The sequence below is a fragment of the Arabidopsis lyrata genome (genome assembly GCF_000004255.2).
Source record: "Arabidopsis lyrata subsp. lyrata unplaced genomic scaffold ARALYscaffold_8, whole genome shotgun sequence".
Lineage (NCBI taxonomy): Eukaryota > Viridiplantae > Streptophyta > Magnoliopsida > Brassicales > Brassicaceae > Arabidopsis > Arabidopsis lyrata.
Genome location: NW_003302548.1, coordinates 14,058,400 through 14,074,401, shown reverse-complemented (window position 1 = coordinate 14,074,401; position 16,002 = coordinate 14,058,400). Strand labels below are relative to the sequence as shown.

Below are 16,002 nucleotides of genomic sequence, written 5' to 3'. Positions count from 1 at the left end.
AAAAATTTAAAGAAAAAAAATTCAAAATATATATTTAAAATAATTATTAAGAAGTTTTAATTTTTTTTTAGTTTTGTCATAAGTCTCATAGACGGTATAGATCTAGACTTCTCACATGCAGCTTCCACAAAAAACACAAACCTAAGCAACAAATATAAACGATTCCATGTAAACATAATATGACGTGATAATGCTTTTATCATGTACGATCACATGTGATGTCTAACATGCATGGATACTACGTCATATTATATTTACAACAATAATTATATTAATACGAGAATCATCATTAATTTCATCAAAATTTCCAAACATTCAATTACTGTATAAAATAGCATTGACATGATTTTACGGATTAATTCTTAATTAAATTTGGAGTTAAATTGTTTACACATAATATATACATTAAAAACGAAATTCTTAAATTTGTATCCAATGTTTTTTTATTGCTTTGGTAATTTTGTGAATAGTAAATCCTATTATTTGTTAATTCATATTTTATTTTGGTTAAATAATTTGTTAATTAATATCTTAATGTAAAATATGTATACTTATAGCGACAAGTACTTTTGTAAATAATTACTGAGTAATAACACGAAGTACATAAACAACTAATGTAGTTCGGAAACGACAATAACTTATAGGTGGAACGAAGATTTGATCTTATCTACCAAAGATGTTAAGTGGATAAAGAAAAGAAGAAGAAGGCGTCGTCGACGTACATTTTCCACATCTTGACACAACGTGTCGTATCGTTGCCATGCAATGATGCCACACTACCACTTGATCTTCGTGTCTTGTCTCTCTTCGTTTCATCACCGTTTTTTTTTTCTAAAATCCAATGGAGTTGTATTTATATAACGCTGATCAAAGAGAACGTCCAATGAGAGCCAAATCATTTATGTTTTGATCGACAACAATGGAATTGATAAACGATTTCCTCAACCTAACTGCGCCTTTCTTCACCTTCTTTGGCCTCTGCTTTTTCTTGCCTCCTTTTTATTTCTTCAAGTTCTTGCAGTCTATTTTCTCGACCATTTTCTTGGAAAATCTTTATGGGAAAGTGGTTCTCATCACTGGCGCGTCCTCCGGTATCGGCGAGGTTTGGTCATAATGCCTTTACTTTAAAATTGTAGACCTAATAACCTAATTGATCGTTGGTACGTACTATAGTACTAGGTTTCAAAAAGTTCTTCTTAAATGTTTAATTTCTATCGTAACCTTCAGTACTACACTTATCAGTTTATTTCTCTAACTAATAATAGTAGAGTAAAAACATGAGTGTTTATTTTTCTAACGACTATGAATAAAAAATTTAAACAATATTTCTCAAACATGAAAATGATAATATAAACGACGATATTTTTGTGAAACGAGATAATATATTTATATGTTAGGAAAATTATTGATTTGAGTCTATTTGCGTATATGAATTGTCAGCAATTGGCATATGAGTACGCATGTAGAGGTGCATGCTTGGCCCTGACCGCTCGAAGGAAGAACCGTCTAGAGGAAGTGGCAGAGATTGCTCGTGAACTCGGATCTCCCAATGTTGTCACCGTTCATGCTGATGTCTCCAAACCTGATGACTGTAGACGAATCGTTGATGACACCATCACCCATTTTGGCAGATGTAAGTCACGCCACGGCCTGAACCGACCGTTTTTTGGTTACCATTCACAAATTTGGACTACAAAACATTGAATTTCTTTGGTCTTGCAGTGGATCATCTTGTAAATAATGCTGGGATGACGCAGATTTCAATGTTTGAGAACATTGAAGATATAACAAGGACAAAAGCAGTTTTGGTAATTAAAATAACTAAGCGAACCCTTTCATTTTATTCGTTAGACTCTCTTTAATGAATGATTTGTGATTGATTAGGATACTAACTTCTGGGGATCGGTTTACACAACTCGTGCTGCGCTTCCTTACCTTAGACAAAGCAATGGTAAGATTGTGGCTATGTCGTCCTCTGCAGCGTGGCTAACCGCTCCAAGGATGAGCTTTTACAATGTAAGTCAATATATATACACTTCTTCTACTTACTAAAGTAACCTCTTAGGAGCTAGTAACATGAAAGTACTTGGTGTGCTCATATTCTCGTATTAACATATCAAATTGTTATAATATCTTAATTAGGCAAGCAAAGCAGCTTTGTTGAGCTTCTTTGAGACGATGAGAATTGAGCTTGGTGGCGATGTACACATTACGATTGTCACACCTGGTTATATAGAATCCGAACTCACACAAGGCAAGTACTTCTCTGGTGAAGGCGAGTTAATAGTCAACCAAGACATGAGAGATGTAAGTTAAATCTAATTAACTCCTTAAACAATATAATTAATATTGAGGTCATTGTTGAATCGTGTCTTCTTTTGCACAAAATTAAATAGGTTCAAATAGGACCATTTCCGGTATCATCGGCATCAGGATGTGCCAAGGCGATAGTGAACGGTGTGTGCCGGAAACAAAGATACGTGACAGTACCATCGTGGTTTAAGGTGACATACCTTTGGAAAGTGCTATGTCCTGAGTTGATTGAGTGGGGTTGTCGGTTACTGTACATGACTGGAACTGGTATGTCCGAGGAAAGTGCACTCAACAAGAGGATCATGGACATTCCTGGTGTACGTAGTGCTCTATACCCGGAATCTATCCGAAGGCCAGAAATCAAGTCGGATTAGAGAGATGTTGATGCATAATAAATAGATGAGGTGTATCTTGGACTATGTCCAATAATAAAAGAAATGTTTCAAAATGTAGGTTTGTTTTTGTGTATGGTACTTTTGACTTGTGTATATTAAAATGTGTCTAAGAATAAGGGAGTTGCCTAATAGTGATACTAAACATGTGTGTCGTTGTAGAAGAGAACCGAACCGTACTGAAATGTTTTCAACTGACTTCGAACATTTTGAGTTTTGCAAAAATAAGTAAATTCTCCCATTAATATTTGTATGTTTTGAACTACGGTTAAGTTTTTCCAACAAACTTGTACTAATTGAGTTAGATTCAACACTACCATCTTCCAATATTTGGATGTTGGAGTTGGATGAGTAAAACACGAGGGAAACAAAAAAAAACAAAGGTTGTTTATACATTTCCTAAAACACAAAAAGAAGCTGAACCGAACTAGAAAAACTAGATTGCCATTCATGTTGTATTTCAGATTTTATCACTATTATGCAATTATTAAACAAAACAACTGGTTAATTCCTTTTAGGCTTAGAGATCAGAAGCTCAGGGCAGATAGCACTAAGCCAGAACAGGACACGAACCCAAGACGGCTCTGCCACAAAGGTTTTTCCCCTACATATTCCGTTAACAACCGCTTTGGCGCATACCGCTGCTGACTCGATGGCCACAACTTGTGACCACTCTTGTTTCTGAAAGGAGACCAATTCATCAAAATTCTGACAAACACTGATAAAAGAGGAAACAAACGTTTGTATTATGATGGTATTTTAAAACCTCAGCCAAAAGGTCCGAATTGGTATTTCCGTTTTCGATTAGACCCGGAAACACGATTGTCACACCAACTTCTGGATGAAGCTCGATCCTAAGAGTCTCGTAGAAGTTAATCATAGCTGCTTTGCTTGCCTGATGAATCAAATATTACATTAATTATGTTACATTTAATTTAGAGGAAGAAAAAGAAAAGAAGAACCATTTACAGCATATATGCTCATCCTTGGCACTCCAGACCATCCCGCGGGCGATGCAACCGCTATGATCTTTCCTTTTGTTTTCTTGATATGTGGTATAGCGAAATGTGTTGCGTAAACCGGTCCCCAAAAGTTAGTATTCTGAAAATTATTCACAAGGTAGGAACCAAGTCGGATGTGAAAGTTCACTAAGATTACTCCAATATATAATGCATACACAGATTCGTCTTTCAGATAGTAAAATTTGATTACTATAGAAGATTATGTAAAAGTTCATAGATTGTAGAAAAGATTTTAACTATGAATTAAATCTAAAAATTTATACCACAATGGGAAGAACATCCGAAATTTCTGAATAGTCATCGAAAAATTTGGCCTCTGCAATTCCAGCATTGTTCACCAGGCGATCCACTGATATGAATTTTGTTAGATTTTTATGTTGTTTAAGAAGGTAGCAATATTAGTTATTCGAATAATCGCGACTAACTCACATCTTCCAAACCGAGAGATGGTTTCTTGAACAAAACGTTTACAGTCTTCTATGACTGAGACTGTAACGTCTGGTGAACCAAGCTTCCTGCACCTGTCAGCAACCACCTGGAGACGATCCTCTCTCCGAGCTACTAGAGTCAAGTATGCTCCTCTACGAGCATACTCATACGCGAGGTGCTACACCATTAAATCAATTTCAAAATGCTTTGTTTTTAGTTTACTAATAACAAGATTATGGAAATCAGTAACTTAGTACGAAACTAACCTCACCAATTCCAGAGGAAGATCCGGTGATGATGACCACTTTTCCGTCGACTTTCTCAGACTCTTTGCATCTCCTTATGAACCCGAGGAGCTTGAAGAATATTGAAAATGGCATGAACACTAAAAGAAACGAAACCGTGACAATAGGAAGAAGGATGTTGAGGATCTTGTTGATTAAAGCCATATCCTTACCTTGACTTTGGGATTCTCCTTCACCAGAGGCTATACTACAATTTATAAGCTTTTGTGTTTTCGTCTGTTTAGATGTCACTGTCATAGAATTAGTATTTAAGAATTAAGGGTAAGAGAATCTACAAATCATAATTTGGTATCTTTTGTGTGTTCAATGTTTGTCCTCATCCAACTTATGTTTTCATCAAATATTTTCTCAACTTGTGGAGAATTTATTGGTTTCCAATTTCCAACTCTATTTGTTTGAAACCTCCCTCAACAATAAATAATGTCACTATGCAATAAACCATAACAAACTCACTATATACTGTCAAAATTGCTGTTAATTATATAAGAGATACCCCTGGCAAAATGACAACTCAAGAAAGCCAAAACCACATAGATAGGATCATAGGGGCGTGTAAATTGATGTACTTGAGTAAAAGTGGATTTCAGATTGTCTTTTGGACCGAACCAAAGTGGATTTCAGATTGTCTTTTGGACCGAACCAAGTTAATAGATACAAAATACAAGGAGCCAAGTTCTAAGCACTCTAAAGTCTAATTTCCAATACAATATTCAACAAAGAAGTAATTACTAAGAGCAGCATTTCACAGCACCTTTAAGGTTTGGAAGTTAAAGCTTGTTAGATAGGTCCTCGATTACACCTTTCCCATCCTCTGCATCAAAGTAGAAGAAGTTTTTCAACGGCTCTCCTTTGCCCGATATAACTTTTATCACCTCCTGTACACGCAAATACAACTTTCTTTAAGTCACATAGCTCTGCTCAGTGCTTAATCTATATAATTCACAAAGTCCTAGAGAAGAGAGATAGAGAACCGTACCTGTCCTAGAATCCCTCCAATGATGGCACAAGCCGGTGGGAATTCTGTGTTACCAGATACTAGTCTCTCCAAGAGGCTATCTGGAATATGTTTCTCGCTAACCGACTGTTGCAATATTCGGATTCAAAGTTGAGTGACATAGTCTATTCTTTGTCATTATTATTGTAGAGCTTACAAATAAGAGTTGAAGAAACCTACATTTCCCTCACAGAGTTCCTTTTTGAGTTTCAAAACTCTTGGGAGATCAGACAGCGAACATTCCCCAGGTTTACGCCCTTCAGTTTCCTCAAATAGTTCTATCACTGCAAGAATATCACAAAACCAGATTAGTTACATAGGAAGTAACCAAGCTTTCAATGGTTAGCTGTTGTTAACCAGACCTCTCATTGCAAAGTAGAGCTTTGCTGTTCTCCTTGGAATCGGTTTCCATGGTGCTGAAACTGCCTCCTGGAGAAATAAGACCAGTCAATAGATTAAATTTCTATTATTTCTCATGCGACAGTATGTTACAGGAAAGTAAGAAGTTAAGTTTGTTTGTACCTCAAAACTCGGAAACATTAGTTCACATTCCACTGTTTCATCAAGCTTTTTCTGTGGAGCCAAAATTGGCAAATATATTGCGGGGTTAACACATTATATGCCAACACAAAGATATGCGACAAACAACCGTCAAAAGAGTAAAACGAGATAAGTACCTTTGTGTACTTATAATTCTTCAGGTCGATAAATATTTCGCCACATGAGCCTCTACAATCAACTGTATAGAACGCCACACGTTTTGCTAGGTTCCTACATTTTTCATTAACTGCTTTCTGCATAACAAAGCACATTATTTTAAGTGATCTATCTACATAGAAACAAAACAACTGGAACAACTAAAAAAAAGGAGGTCTCGGTACCTTAGTAGCACGAGAACTGTAGCCGATAACCACAACATCAAACTTCTCAAAAAAATCAACGCCAAATGTTGACAAATCACCTGAGATTGAAGACATAGACTCGACGTTATAACAATCATATGTTTCTACTTTGTTCTCGGAAATAAGAGAGACATAAAGAAATGGGAAGAAACCTTTTTCTATTGAAACATGGACCATAGGGTTAAATTCCTTAAGTGAATCACAACAAATCTCAGCTACGGTTTTGCCTACATAAGCATTTTCATCAGGAAGAATCAAGAAGTTTGCGTTGAATGCTTCCGTTGTAACCAACCTATCATCCAACAGAGTCACACTACCAACTCCTGCCAACACAATGTTCTTGCAAAACTGCAACACCAAATGGAAACCAAGTAAGATGCCTACACTCTACTGCAGCATTACTAATAGATAATCACTAAATAGACTGAAATTGTAAAGTAACAACTACCTCAGCAACAGTCCCCTTGATTCCAGATACCAAAACATGAGATTTACTCAATCTGCAAGCAAACGGAAGCAATTTACTCGAAACCAACCAAGTGAATCAAAGCAGCAAAATCAAATTCTTGCTTGAAGCCATTGAAGTTAGATTCAATGTGAAGTACCTTCTTTGAGCACCAGCGCCCCAAACCCTAATTTGGCGGTCGTATAGAGCAGTTTCTTGCTCGGTGAGCTCTTCTCCGTCCATTCTCTTAGTAAAACCCTAGCCAGCGAGATGGATCAGATCAAACCCGCGAATCGACAACTGGGTTTCAGGTTTTTGTCAACCGGAAAATTGCCACACATGGTTTGGTTTGGTTTGGTCCGGTCTGTTTTCTAAAGATCTAAATATAATTATTAATCGATTTCCTTCTTCTTTCTCGCCAACTTAGTAGTATAATTCAAGAAATTAATCTAATCAAGAGTGTATACAATCTGTAAAAGGTTAATCTTTTTCTCAAGAAGATGGTCGAATGGGTTAATCTTTCGTCGAATATCCGTATGAGCTTAACTTGGTTCGCTTCGAGTGATCGATTCACCTGTTTTTTTTTGACAGCCAAACTCCATTTCATTAGTATAACAGGTATTTATATCTTTTAGGATGAACCAATGCGAACCCGATACGCTTATATGGGAAACAAAAGATAAGTCAGTTCATGTTCTATCTAAACAATCTATGCAGACATTGTTACAAAGAAACTTAAGACGACTAATACAAAATGATGAAAAATATGGATAAAAAAACCATAAAAAAAAGCGATATTCACTACGAATATAGGTTCAGGCCCGGCCTTTCACCAATTTTTATGAAATATTTGTATTGGGTCTCATATTTTTGGAAATTTTTTTTAGGCCCAAAATTAACAAAAAAAAACCCTCAAAATCTCATCATTAAAAAAATGTCCAAAAGTTTACAAAAATTAATAAATAAAAATTATTAATGTCCTATAATTAGCAAAAAAATAAAAAAAAATAATAGTTTTTATTTTCTTAGAAGATCCTAATTTGTTTTTATCGTACTTGGCCCCGAATTTTACAATATCCGCACTGCATAGGTCCCTCAATTTAGTGGTGGAGTAACCGCTGACATGTTGCCAGCCACCCTAAAATGCAAACGAAAGCTTTCGTGTAGTTTTAAACATTCAAACTTGCGCTTGTACTCAATTCACTTATTCTTTTCTGGCTAATAGTACATTATAACCAAATGTATCCAACGTGAACTAATTCAATTGTTTAAACGATCCAAAAATGCAACATAAACCATAGAATTTAAATAAGGATACACACACTAAATAGTAAAATTATGGAGATTTATTTTACAACCTTACCATTTTTACCAACAAAAAAAATGACTTCAGAAAATTTCATCCACCAAATTCAACATAAACCTTAGTATTTAAACAAGTGAAAAGAATGGGGATGTGCCTTTAGTCAAGTGGTTAAGTCCACTTGACTCCGCCTTCTCCACCGGAGTTCGACTCCAATAAATCGCGTTACCCTGCGTAGTAGGGATTAGCTATGGATCGGACCTTGTCGATCCAAAATGTCAAAAAAAAAAAAAAAAAAAAAAGTGAAAAGAATGTTTAAGTTGGAAATCGATGGTGATTTTTTATTAAAAAAAAATTAAGACATGGAAGACTTTTAATACGATTTTATTTTCTTTCCCTGATAATTGACGTTTGAGCTTTGTGACCCGTGAATGAAAGTCAAAGAAATAACGCGTATCGGAGAAAGATCGAAGAAAAAAACAGAAGAAGATGTTGTGTAATGCGAAGCACAACATTCACATGCTATGTTTTTTTTGCCGTAAGCATCCTATACCTCTTTCTATAGTATCACTTTCCAATTTATTGTCTACTTTCATCATCATCAAAGCATTTTTATACCATAGTAAAAAAAAAAAACACAATCATATTTGAGAACTAATTTTATTTTCGATAAGAATCAGTAAAAGATTCAAGATTTTTGAGTATTTGAAAATTTCAAAACTTCATTCATAAATAATCGGATGTTCAGAGTTCAGATTTGATGAATGGCAGAGAAAAAAAAAATAAACAAAGAAAAGTAAACAAAAAAGTTAGAAAAAGAACAAACAACAACAGCTGTCACTTTCCTCCATTTTTTCTTCTCTCTCTCTTACTTACTCAAAGTTTTTTAAAAATGATATCAATAAACCCTAAATCAGGAAAGCAAAGTTACAATTAAAGCAAGTAAATCATTTCTTAACTTAGTAATAGCAATTATCATCACTTTCTCTCTCTCCTCTTTCTCTTATTTGCATTATTGAAGTAGCAGCCACACTTGTTGTCTCCACTTTCTCTTGCTAAACCCCATCATCATCTTCTCTTTTTTTTTTTTTTTCTTTTTTCACTTGTCTCATTTTTTTATCTTTCTCTTTTGGAGTTTCTTCTTCTTCTACTGACTCTACTACTGTTAGGACTTAGGTGTGGATGGATTTGGTAAGATTTCTCAACCTTCAAACACCAAACTTTTCTTATTCTATAGTTTTTTTATTTTATTTTATGTAATAACATGTTTATATCTTTCTTTAATCTTTCCCTTTTTTATTGAATTTTTTAAATTCTTGCTTGGAATTGAGTAGACAGAAAAAAAAGTTTTTTTTTTTTGCTTTCTTTCCCATTTTGTGGGATCTGTTCTAGTTTCTACATTTCTGCACTTCCCATTTCGTTTTTTCAGTACAATTTGTTTGCCTTTTTTGGGGGTTTTTGTTTGTTTTGTTTTAATAATCAAATAATTGTGTTAGAACTTCAACTACAATTTCAGTGTACTCTTTAAAATTGTGTTTTTGCTTTTTGCTTCCCTGCTTTTTTCTTCATATGTGTTGAAATTGAGTTAAAGATTGATGGGTTTTGTGTTTACCAGTTGTTTTTGCTGTTTAATTTTTCTGAAACTTAGTGTAAACAATATCAAAAAGGATAAATCTTGAGATTGTTGGATTGTGTTTCTTTTTATTTATAGTGAGAGAAGAAGACCAAGGAGAAGAAAAACAAAATCTTTGAATGGACTGGAATTTCAAACTTAGCTCTGGTTATTTATCTGGATTCGATCAAGAACCGGATTTATCACCAATGGATGGTTCGATCTCGTTTGGTGGGTCTTCACAGTCAAAAGGGGAATTTTCATTTGATCTGAAACTTGGAAGAAACAATGGAAACTCTTCCTCTGTTTTTGGTGATACAGAGCAAGTGATAAGTCTAAGTAAGTGGAAAGAGAGTTCTTTGGCTAAACCAGAGAGTTCAAGAAGCTCGAGTTCAAAGAGAACAAGAGGGAATGGTGTTGGAACCAACCAGATGCCGATTTGTTTAGTTGATGGATGTAATTCTGATTTTAGTAATTGTAGAGAGTATCATAAGAGACATAAGGTTTGTGATGTTCATTCAAAAACTCCTGTGGTTACTATTAATGGTCATAAGCAGAGGTTTTGTCAACAATGCAGCAGGTAATTGATCGAAAACTCGCTTTTTCGGAGATTATGTTGTGTTAATGGTTAAGCTTCTTGTTTCTGTGTAAATGACAATGTTAACATTTGTGCATAATAATTAGGTTTCATGCTTTGGAAGAGTTTGATGAAGGGAAGAGAAGTTGTAGAAAACGTCTTGATGGACATAATCGAAGAAGGCGGAAGCCGCAGCCTGAACATATCGGTCGTCCTGCGAACTTCTTTACGGGTTTTCAAGGTTTTTGCTTTATGAAAACTTGGTTTCTTGAATCCAATAGACCTGTTCGTGTTGATGAAGAAGCATTGTTTTATATTTTCAGGTAGCAAATTGCTAGAGTTTTCGGGCGGTTCACATGTGTTTCCAACTACATCTGTGTTGAACCCGAGCTGGGGAAATAGTCTTGTAAGCGTTGCTGTGGCCGCCAATGGTTCGAGTTACGGGCAGAACCAGAGCTATGTTGGTTCTTCTCCTGCTAAGACAGGGATAATGTTTCCAATCTCTTCTTCTCCAAACAGTAGCAGAGGCATAGGGAAACAATTCGCTTTCTTGCAAGAAGAAGAAAGCTCGAGAACAGCATCGTTGTGTGAGAGAATGACGAGTTGCATCCATGACTCTGATTGTGCTCTCTCTCTTCTGTCATCCTCCTCGTCGTCAGTCCCTCATCTGCTTCAGCCACCACTTTCTTTGTCCCAAGAAGCAGTTGAGACAGTTTTTTACGGGTCGGCATTGTTTGAGAATGCGAGTGCAGTCTCTGATGGATCGGTTATATCCAGTAATGAGGCTGTCGCTCTTCCGCAGACGTTCCCGTTTCATTGGGAGTAGTATAAGAAGAAGAAGTAGGTAGATAGAATCACAAAGATCTATTTGTGTCTCTTCTCTTCTCCCTCAATTTTCTATGTTCCTATATCATCATTGTTCTTGTTAAATGTTGAATTGTGGGTTTTTTTATTGACATTTGATTAGTTGATGTGTAGGTTGTGTTGGTCTTGTAGTACCCCAATTAGCAGTAAGTTAACAGTTGAGAGTAGATTACTATTTATGTACACATCTTATTCCAATTATAGAATCTTAGAAGAGCCACTCTTATGCTTTTGGGTTATGCATTTTAAAACATTTTCGAATCTATATGAACTTTGTTAGTTTTAAAATATGGCAACGATTTGAATATGGATTTCTTAACTTGTTTACTTAAACGATTTGTTTTGTTTTCCTGTTTGTTGTTTTACTAGAGAGATTGAAACAAAGCTGGTACGCAATTAGTTATTGGCCGATATTCGTAGTTTCTTATAGTCAAAACAGAACAAGAGCATATAAGAATCATAGGTGTGTGATGATCTTTTATGTCATGCTTGTAATCCTAAACCTTTGGTTTTGTTGAGCTCTCGATGATGTTGCAAACTTAAGGTAGTGGAATTCTAGATTTCGTTCTGGCCGAGACATAAGATCAATCATACCGGTTGGTCTAAAGTCGTAAACTTTGTGATTCACCATCTTCTTCTTTAGTCTGTTTTCATCTCTGTTCTTGATCAGAAGTCAGAACATATTCGGTTGATTGTTTTTTCGAATCCGAATGGTTTAATTGTGAGTATAGAGTATTAAGCTTCTAATGTGGTTAAAGGTTCATGCAAGATTTGCAACAAGTGATATCAGAGCCTCATGGTGTAGTATCAACGACCGATACTCAGGAGTGGAGTCGATCTTTTTGACGGAAAAGGCGATTTCTCGTTATGGAAGACACAAATGTGGTTCATAGTGGCATATTTTTATCAAAACATTCAATGAAAAGAAACGCATTTTCTTGATTTGAGTTTGTTAACTACCACTACAACACAACACCTATTATATTCACATCATTAGACCAAAGAAATCTTACAAACAATTGACCCTGTAGAGCATCCTCATCCCTAAACCCATAAAGGGTGTCTTTATGGGTTTAGGGATGAGGATGGTCAACACATATTATAAGGTCTCAAACAGAAACTTCATGTGTCGATCTCAAGAACGGCCGGCCCTGGCTATATTACTGGTGTTGGTCAAATGAAGTAATATTGCATGGAAATTTGAAACAAAATATTTTTTGGGCTAAAACATACTTTAATATAAAACAAATAGAATTGAAATGGCTGCTAAGATGTTCCAAGAGATTCATTATAGATGCCTATGTTTGTTGGCCTTTCTTTTCCGGCTAAAATTATAATAACATATGAAAATATTATATACACTAACTCACCAATCTCGTAAAAAAATGTATAACTGGTCAACAACTCTCCATTTCGTCATTATACTGAAAATTTCGAAACAAGTTTTTATGCATCATATCGTAAGTTTTTGTTCTTCTTTTGAGTGAATTACATTAGATATATCATTAAAATAGCATAATAATTACGTGAAAAAGGAAAACATGGTAAAACTGATAATATAGAAAAGGTAAAAGCATATATATATAGGAAGAAAAAGCTTTACGTAGAATTAAGTGCCCGGAAAGTGGATGACGACGGTGAAGACAGTGACAAGGCCGAAGTAAAGGAAGGCGTGGAGAAGGATTGAGTATCCGCTGGTTTCCATCTTCCCGAAGTCTACAAAGTTGTTGTTTCCCGGAACCTGAAACAACAATCCAGGGCTCAGCACTACAAACAACACCGTCGCCACCACCACCGCAACCCACTCTGACATTTTCCTATTCTTCTTCTTTTTTATCCCAACGAGAGAGAGATAGAGAAGTTATCTTAATTAAGAAAGAGAGGAGAAAGTTATATCACTTGGGTACTTGATATTGAAACCCTTGTGGTATGGTTGGTGAAATGGCATAATACTAGTGACATGGTGTTACACGTCAGAAGTGTCGTGGTCAAACTGTGGACTTTGATGTCTCGAGAGATACGTTAGACGATGGTTGGGTGGTCTCTCTCATTTTGTAATCACTTAATGTCTTAATCATTGGGTCTCGTTGACTAAAATAAGAAGTTCGAAATTTCATTGTGGTAATACAAGTAGATAGGAACGAGATTCAAATTTATCAACGAATATGATATAGGTTTAGGGCCACTCTCATATAATCATATTAACCTCTTAGACTTTAACCAAAAAAAAGAAAGTGTTCTCCTACTTGTACTCTTTAAAGTTTCAATGTATCGTGTGGGTTACTTGAGGCTTTGTTCACGTATGTATGATCCCCATTGCCACCATGAAATAATACGAAACCAAGTATATCAACACAAACAACAACGCCGCCAACCACTCCCCAGATGTATTCGACCTGCAATTTCATTATAGAAAAACCACAGTTTTAGGTTATGGAGACCCTGTTCTTAAAATGGAAAGATAATAGGAGAAACCGTAAATGTACATACGTTTTCCACCCTTTTGTTTGATCACGGTTAGCCTTGCCCTTGAGTCAAAAGATACTGACACTAAGCACCTGCGAAACCAAACCCAAAGTAACAATTTTGAATGATTTCATGTTTTCTTCAGAATTCGTATCTATTTGTTTGTTTGGATTCGTTAAAGCGGTAGTTATACGGTAAAGGATTGAGCCTTAATGAGGAGATTTTAACCTTGAATCAGGGGAGAAAGTCAGTGCGGTGACTAAACCGAGATGAGCTTTCTTGACGACTTGGTTAGTTTGCATCTTTGTCGAATCAATTATTAAAAGATCTCCTTCGAGTGTTCCTCTGCATTAAGAAAAAAGACATGAAAACCAAAAATATAGTATTTCTGTTTGGCCACAAAAGTGAGAAGAAAGATAAAACTTACATTGCAAGAAGCTTCCCATCAGCTGAGACATTAAAGGCAGATATAGAGTTGTTTCTTTTAATAAGCTTTGAACTTCTTCTTCTCCAGGATGTTGTATCCCATGTTATAATACTCCCACCATGTTCTACACAAAACGACGAATCAACTCTCTATCGTTGACTGAGACAAAAAGGGCTATGTTCTTGCACTGTGAAAATATATATAAAAGTTTACCAGTGTTTGCAGCAACGTAAAGAACTTCATTGCCTGAACTGTCTACAGAGAATCTACACGAGGCAAACATCTCATCCTGCATTTCACAAACTCATCAGATCCAATACAACAATAATGTATACTACTAAGAGCCAAAACCCAACTGACCTTCTCTTTTGATAAACTGGCAATAGCAGCAGAAGCATTCACATCCCAAACCCGACAAAGTGGAGCTCCAAGAGATACAAGAAACTTACCACTTTCACTGCAAACGGAAAAACATCACTATCAAGAACTATATTCCCAATCATTTCTTCAAAGATGATCCCTTTCTCACCTGAAAGTTAAGCTTTTAACTGATGCATGTGCCTGAGACTCATTAAGTAATACTTTCATGCTTGGCCATTCAAAAACCCTCAAAGTCCCATCCTGCACTGCATCAAAACAAAACACATAAGAACCACCACCACCACCACCAAAGTTTCTTTCTTTCTCTGTTACTTAGAAGACACAACTGTTGTCCACAGTGGCGGATCTAGAAAAATTGTTTGATGGTGTCAAAATAAGTTTGTTCAAAAAAATATACAACCCGATAAAAACTGTAGTTATATATAACATCCAATGAAAATTCATTACAATGCCGATATATCAAAGACCTTCATCTTAAAGATGTATCCTACGCTCACTCATCTTTTGGAAACGTTCGATCACTTTCTCATTTGTCACAGATTCAAGAACCTGTTTTTCGATGTAACACACAAGACAATCACTTAAAAACTGATCACCAATACGATTTCGCGACGTTGTCTTCACAATGTTCATTGCTGAGAAGCATCTCAACGGTTGAAGTTGCGACGGGTAAAATTAAAGATAGCTTCATAAGTCGATAAATCAAAGGATGTGAAAGATGTTTCCTTGTCTCCACCATGACCATAGCAAGGTCTCCAAGACTCTTCAGATTAGTAAATCTATCATCGTGTTGCGCATTATCAAGATATATGTCCAATTGATGATCAAGAGATTTTCGCTCCACGAAACTAAAGTCATCCGGATAAAACGCAGCCAATCTCACCAACTTTGATTTGTCAAATTCACTAAATGAATTAATCGGACTTAAGGACGCCGTGCAAACAAGTAATTCAGAATTTATCTCGTTAAAACGGTCATTAAACTCTTGAAGCTCCATATCTAGAACGGTGTAGAAACAGTTTACCTTATAATGATGCAAGTTGCTTATATTGGTCCTTTTTCTTGGCATTCTTGAATCCACAAAGTCTCCCGCCATATTGAGCATTTCGGTGTTATTTTCTTCACTAAAGGAACTAACTTTCTCCATAAAAGAATCCCACCCATCTTCTCTAAGACTTTGCAACAATCGTTTAGTGGACTTCACCAATGACATGGCATTCAAAATATCTTGATCCCTTCGTTGGAGAGCCATTGATAAGTTTTCAGTGAGTCCAAGAAGAAGTAGCATCAACTGAAGATAGAAGACAAAATCAAACGTGTGAAAATATTTGAGGAGGCCATATGCTTGACTTCTTTTGGTAGTCTCACTGCCTTCATCTTGTACATACTTGAGAACCTCAATGATGGAAGAAAACAACTCAACAAGTCGAAGTAGTGTTTTATAATGTGATCCCCAACGAGTAATTCCGGGTCTTGAAAGTGAAAGCTCTTGATTCTGTCCCGTTCCACTTTTAATTTCACCATTACTAATTCCTTCTTCTACTTTCTTTCTATGAATTTCTCGAAGCTT

General features: G+C 35.8%; 6 protein-coding genes across 7 annotated transcripts; 2 read left to right on the top strand and 4 right to left on the bottom strand.

Annotated features, from left to right (window-relative positions):
• The first annotated feature begins 645 nt into the window (after positions 1-645).
• Positions 646-2,930, top strand: LOC9300147 (11-beta-hydroxysteroid dehydrogenase 1B). Its single transcript, XM_021015514.1, has 6 exons — positions 646-1,102; positions 1,441-1,633; positions 1,723-1,808; positions 1,885-2,016; positions 2,143-2,307; positions 2,397-2,930. The coding sequence occupies exons 1-6, from the start codon at positions 920-922 to the stop codon at positions 2,685-2,687; spliced, it is 1,050 nt and encodes a 349-aa protein (XP_020871173.1). The 5' UTR covers positions 646-919; the 3' UTR covers positions 2,688-2,930.
• A 145-nt stretch (positions 2,931-3,075) lies between these two features.
• LOC9300146 (11-beta-hydroxysteroid dehydrogenase-like 4A) lies at positions 3,076-4,991 on the bottom strand. Of its 2 annotated transcripts, XM_021015515.1 has the most exons (7): positions 4,614-4,991; positions 4,423-4,541; positions 4,157-4,334; positions 3,991-4,076; positions 3,675-3,806; positions 3,472-3,600; positions 3,076-3,386 (listed from the first exon to the last, which is right to left on the bottom strand). In XM_021015515.1, the coding sequence occupies exons 1-7, from the start codon at positions 4,696-4,698 to the stop codon at positions 3,210-3,212; spliced, it is 906 nt and encodes a 301-aa protein (XP_020871174.1). In that variant the 5' UTR covers positions 4,699-4,991; the 3' UTR covers positions 3,076-3,209. The 2 variants fall into 2 exon arrangements, with proteins under 2 accessions (XP_020871174.1, XP_002864070.2); XM_002864024.2 differs by having other exon boundaries at positions 4,423-4,991.
• A 77-nt stretch (positions 4,992-5,068) lies between these two features.
• LOC9301893 (SUMO-activating enzyme subunit 1B-1) lies at positions 5,069-7,620 on the bottom strand. Its single transcript, XM_021015516.1, has 10 exons — positions 6,963-7,620; positions 6,806-6,857; positions 6,510-6,705; positions 6,337-6,416; positions 6,133-6,249; positions 5,978-6,028; positions 5,818-5,884; positions 5,636-5,739; positions 5,438-5,542; positions 5,069-5,336 (listed from the first exon to the last, which is right to left on the bottom strand). Exons 1-10 carry the CDS (start codon positions 7,043-7,045, stop codon positions 5,229-5,231), a joined length of 963 nt encoding a protein of 320 aa, XP_020871175.1. The 5' UTR covers positions 7,046-7,620; the 3' UTR covers positions 5,069-5,228.
• A 1,307-nt stretch (positions 7,621-8,927) lies between these two features.
• LOC9300145 (squamosa promoter-binding-like protein 13A) lies at positions 8,928-11,389 on the top strand. The gene is made up of 4 exons (XM_002865772.2): positions 8,928-9,296; positions 9,817-10,297; positions 10,402-10,535; positions 10,618-11,389. The coding sequence occupies exons 2-4, from the start codon at positions 9,858-9,860 to the stop codon at positions 11,118-11,120; spliced, it is 1,077 nt and encodes a 358-aa protein (XP_002865818.1). The 5' UTR covers positions 8,928-9,296; positions 9,817-9,857; the 3' UTR covers positions 11,121-11,389.
• Positions 11,390-12,541: 1,152 nt separating this feature from the next.
• Positions 12,542-13,522, bottom strand: LOC9300144. Its single transcript, XM_021030668.1, has one exon. The coding sequence runs from the start codon at positions 12,969-12,971 to the stop codon at positions 12,768-12,770; it is 204 nt and encodes a 67-aa protein (XP_020886327.1). The 5' UTR covers positions 12,972-13,522; the 3' UTR covers positions 12,542-12,767.
• LOC9300143 (SEC12-like protein 2) lies at positions 13,508-14,704 on the bottom strand. The gene is made up of 7 exons (XM_021015767.1): positions 14,581-14,704; positions 14,412-14,508; positions 14,265-14,340; positions 14,052-14,175; positions 13,853-13,969; positions 13,649-13,716; positions 13,508-13,554 (listed from the first exon to the last, which is right to left on the bottom strand). The coding sequence occupies exons 1-7, from the start codon at positions 14,637-14,639 to the stop codon at positions 13,508-13,510; spliced, it is 588 nt and encodes a 195-aa protein (XP_020871426.1). The 5' UTR covers positions 14,640-14,704.
• Between the last annotated feature and the right edge of the window lie 1,298 nt (positions 14,705-16,002).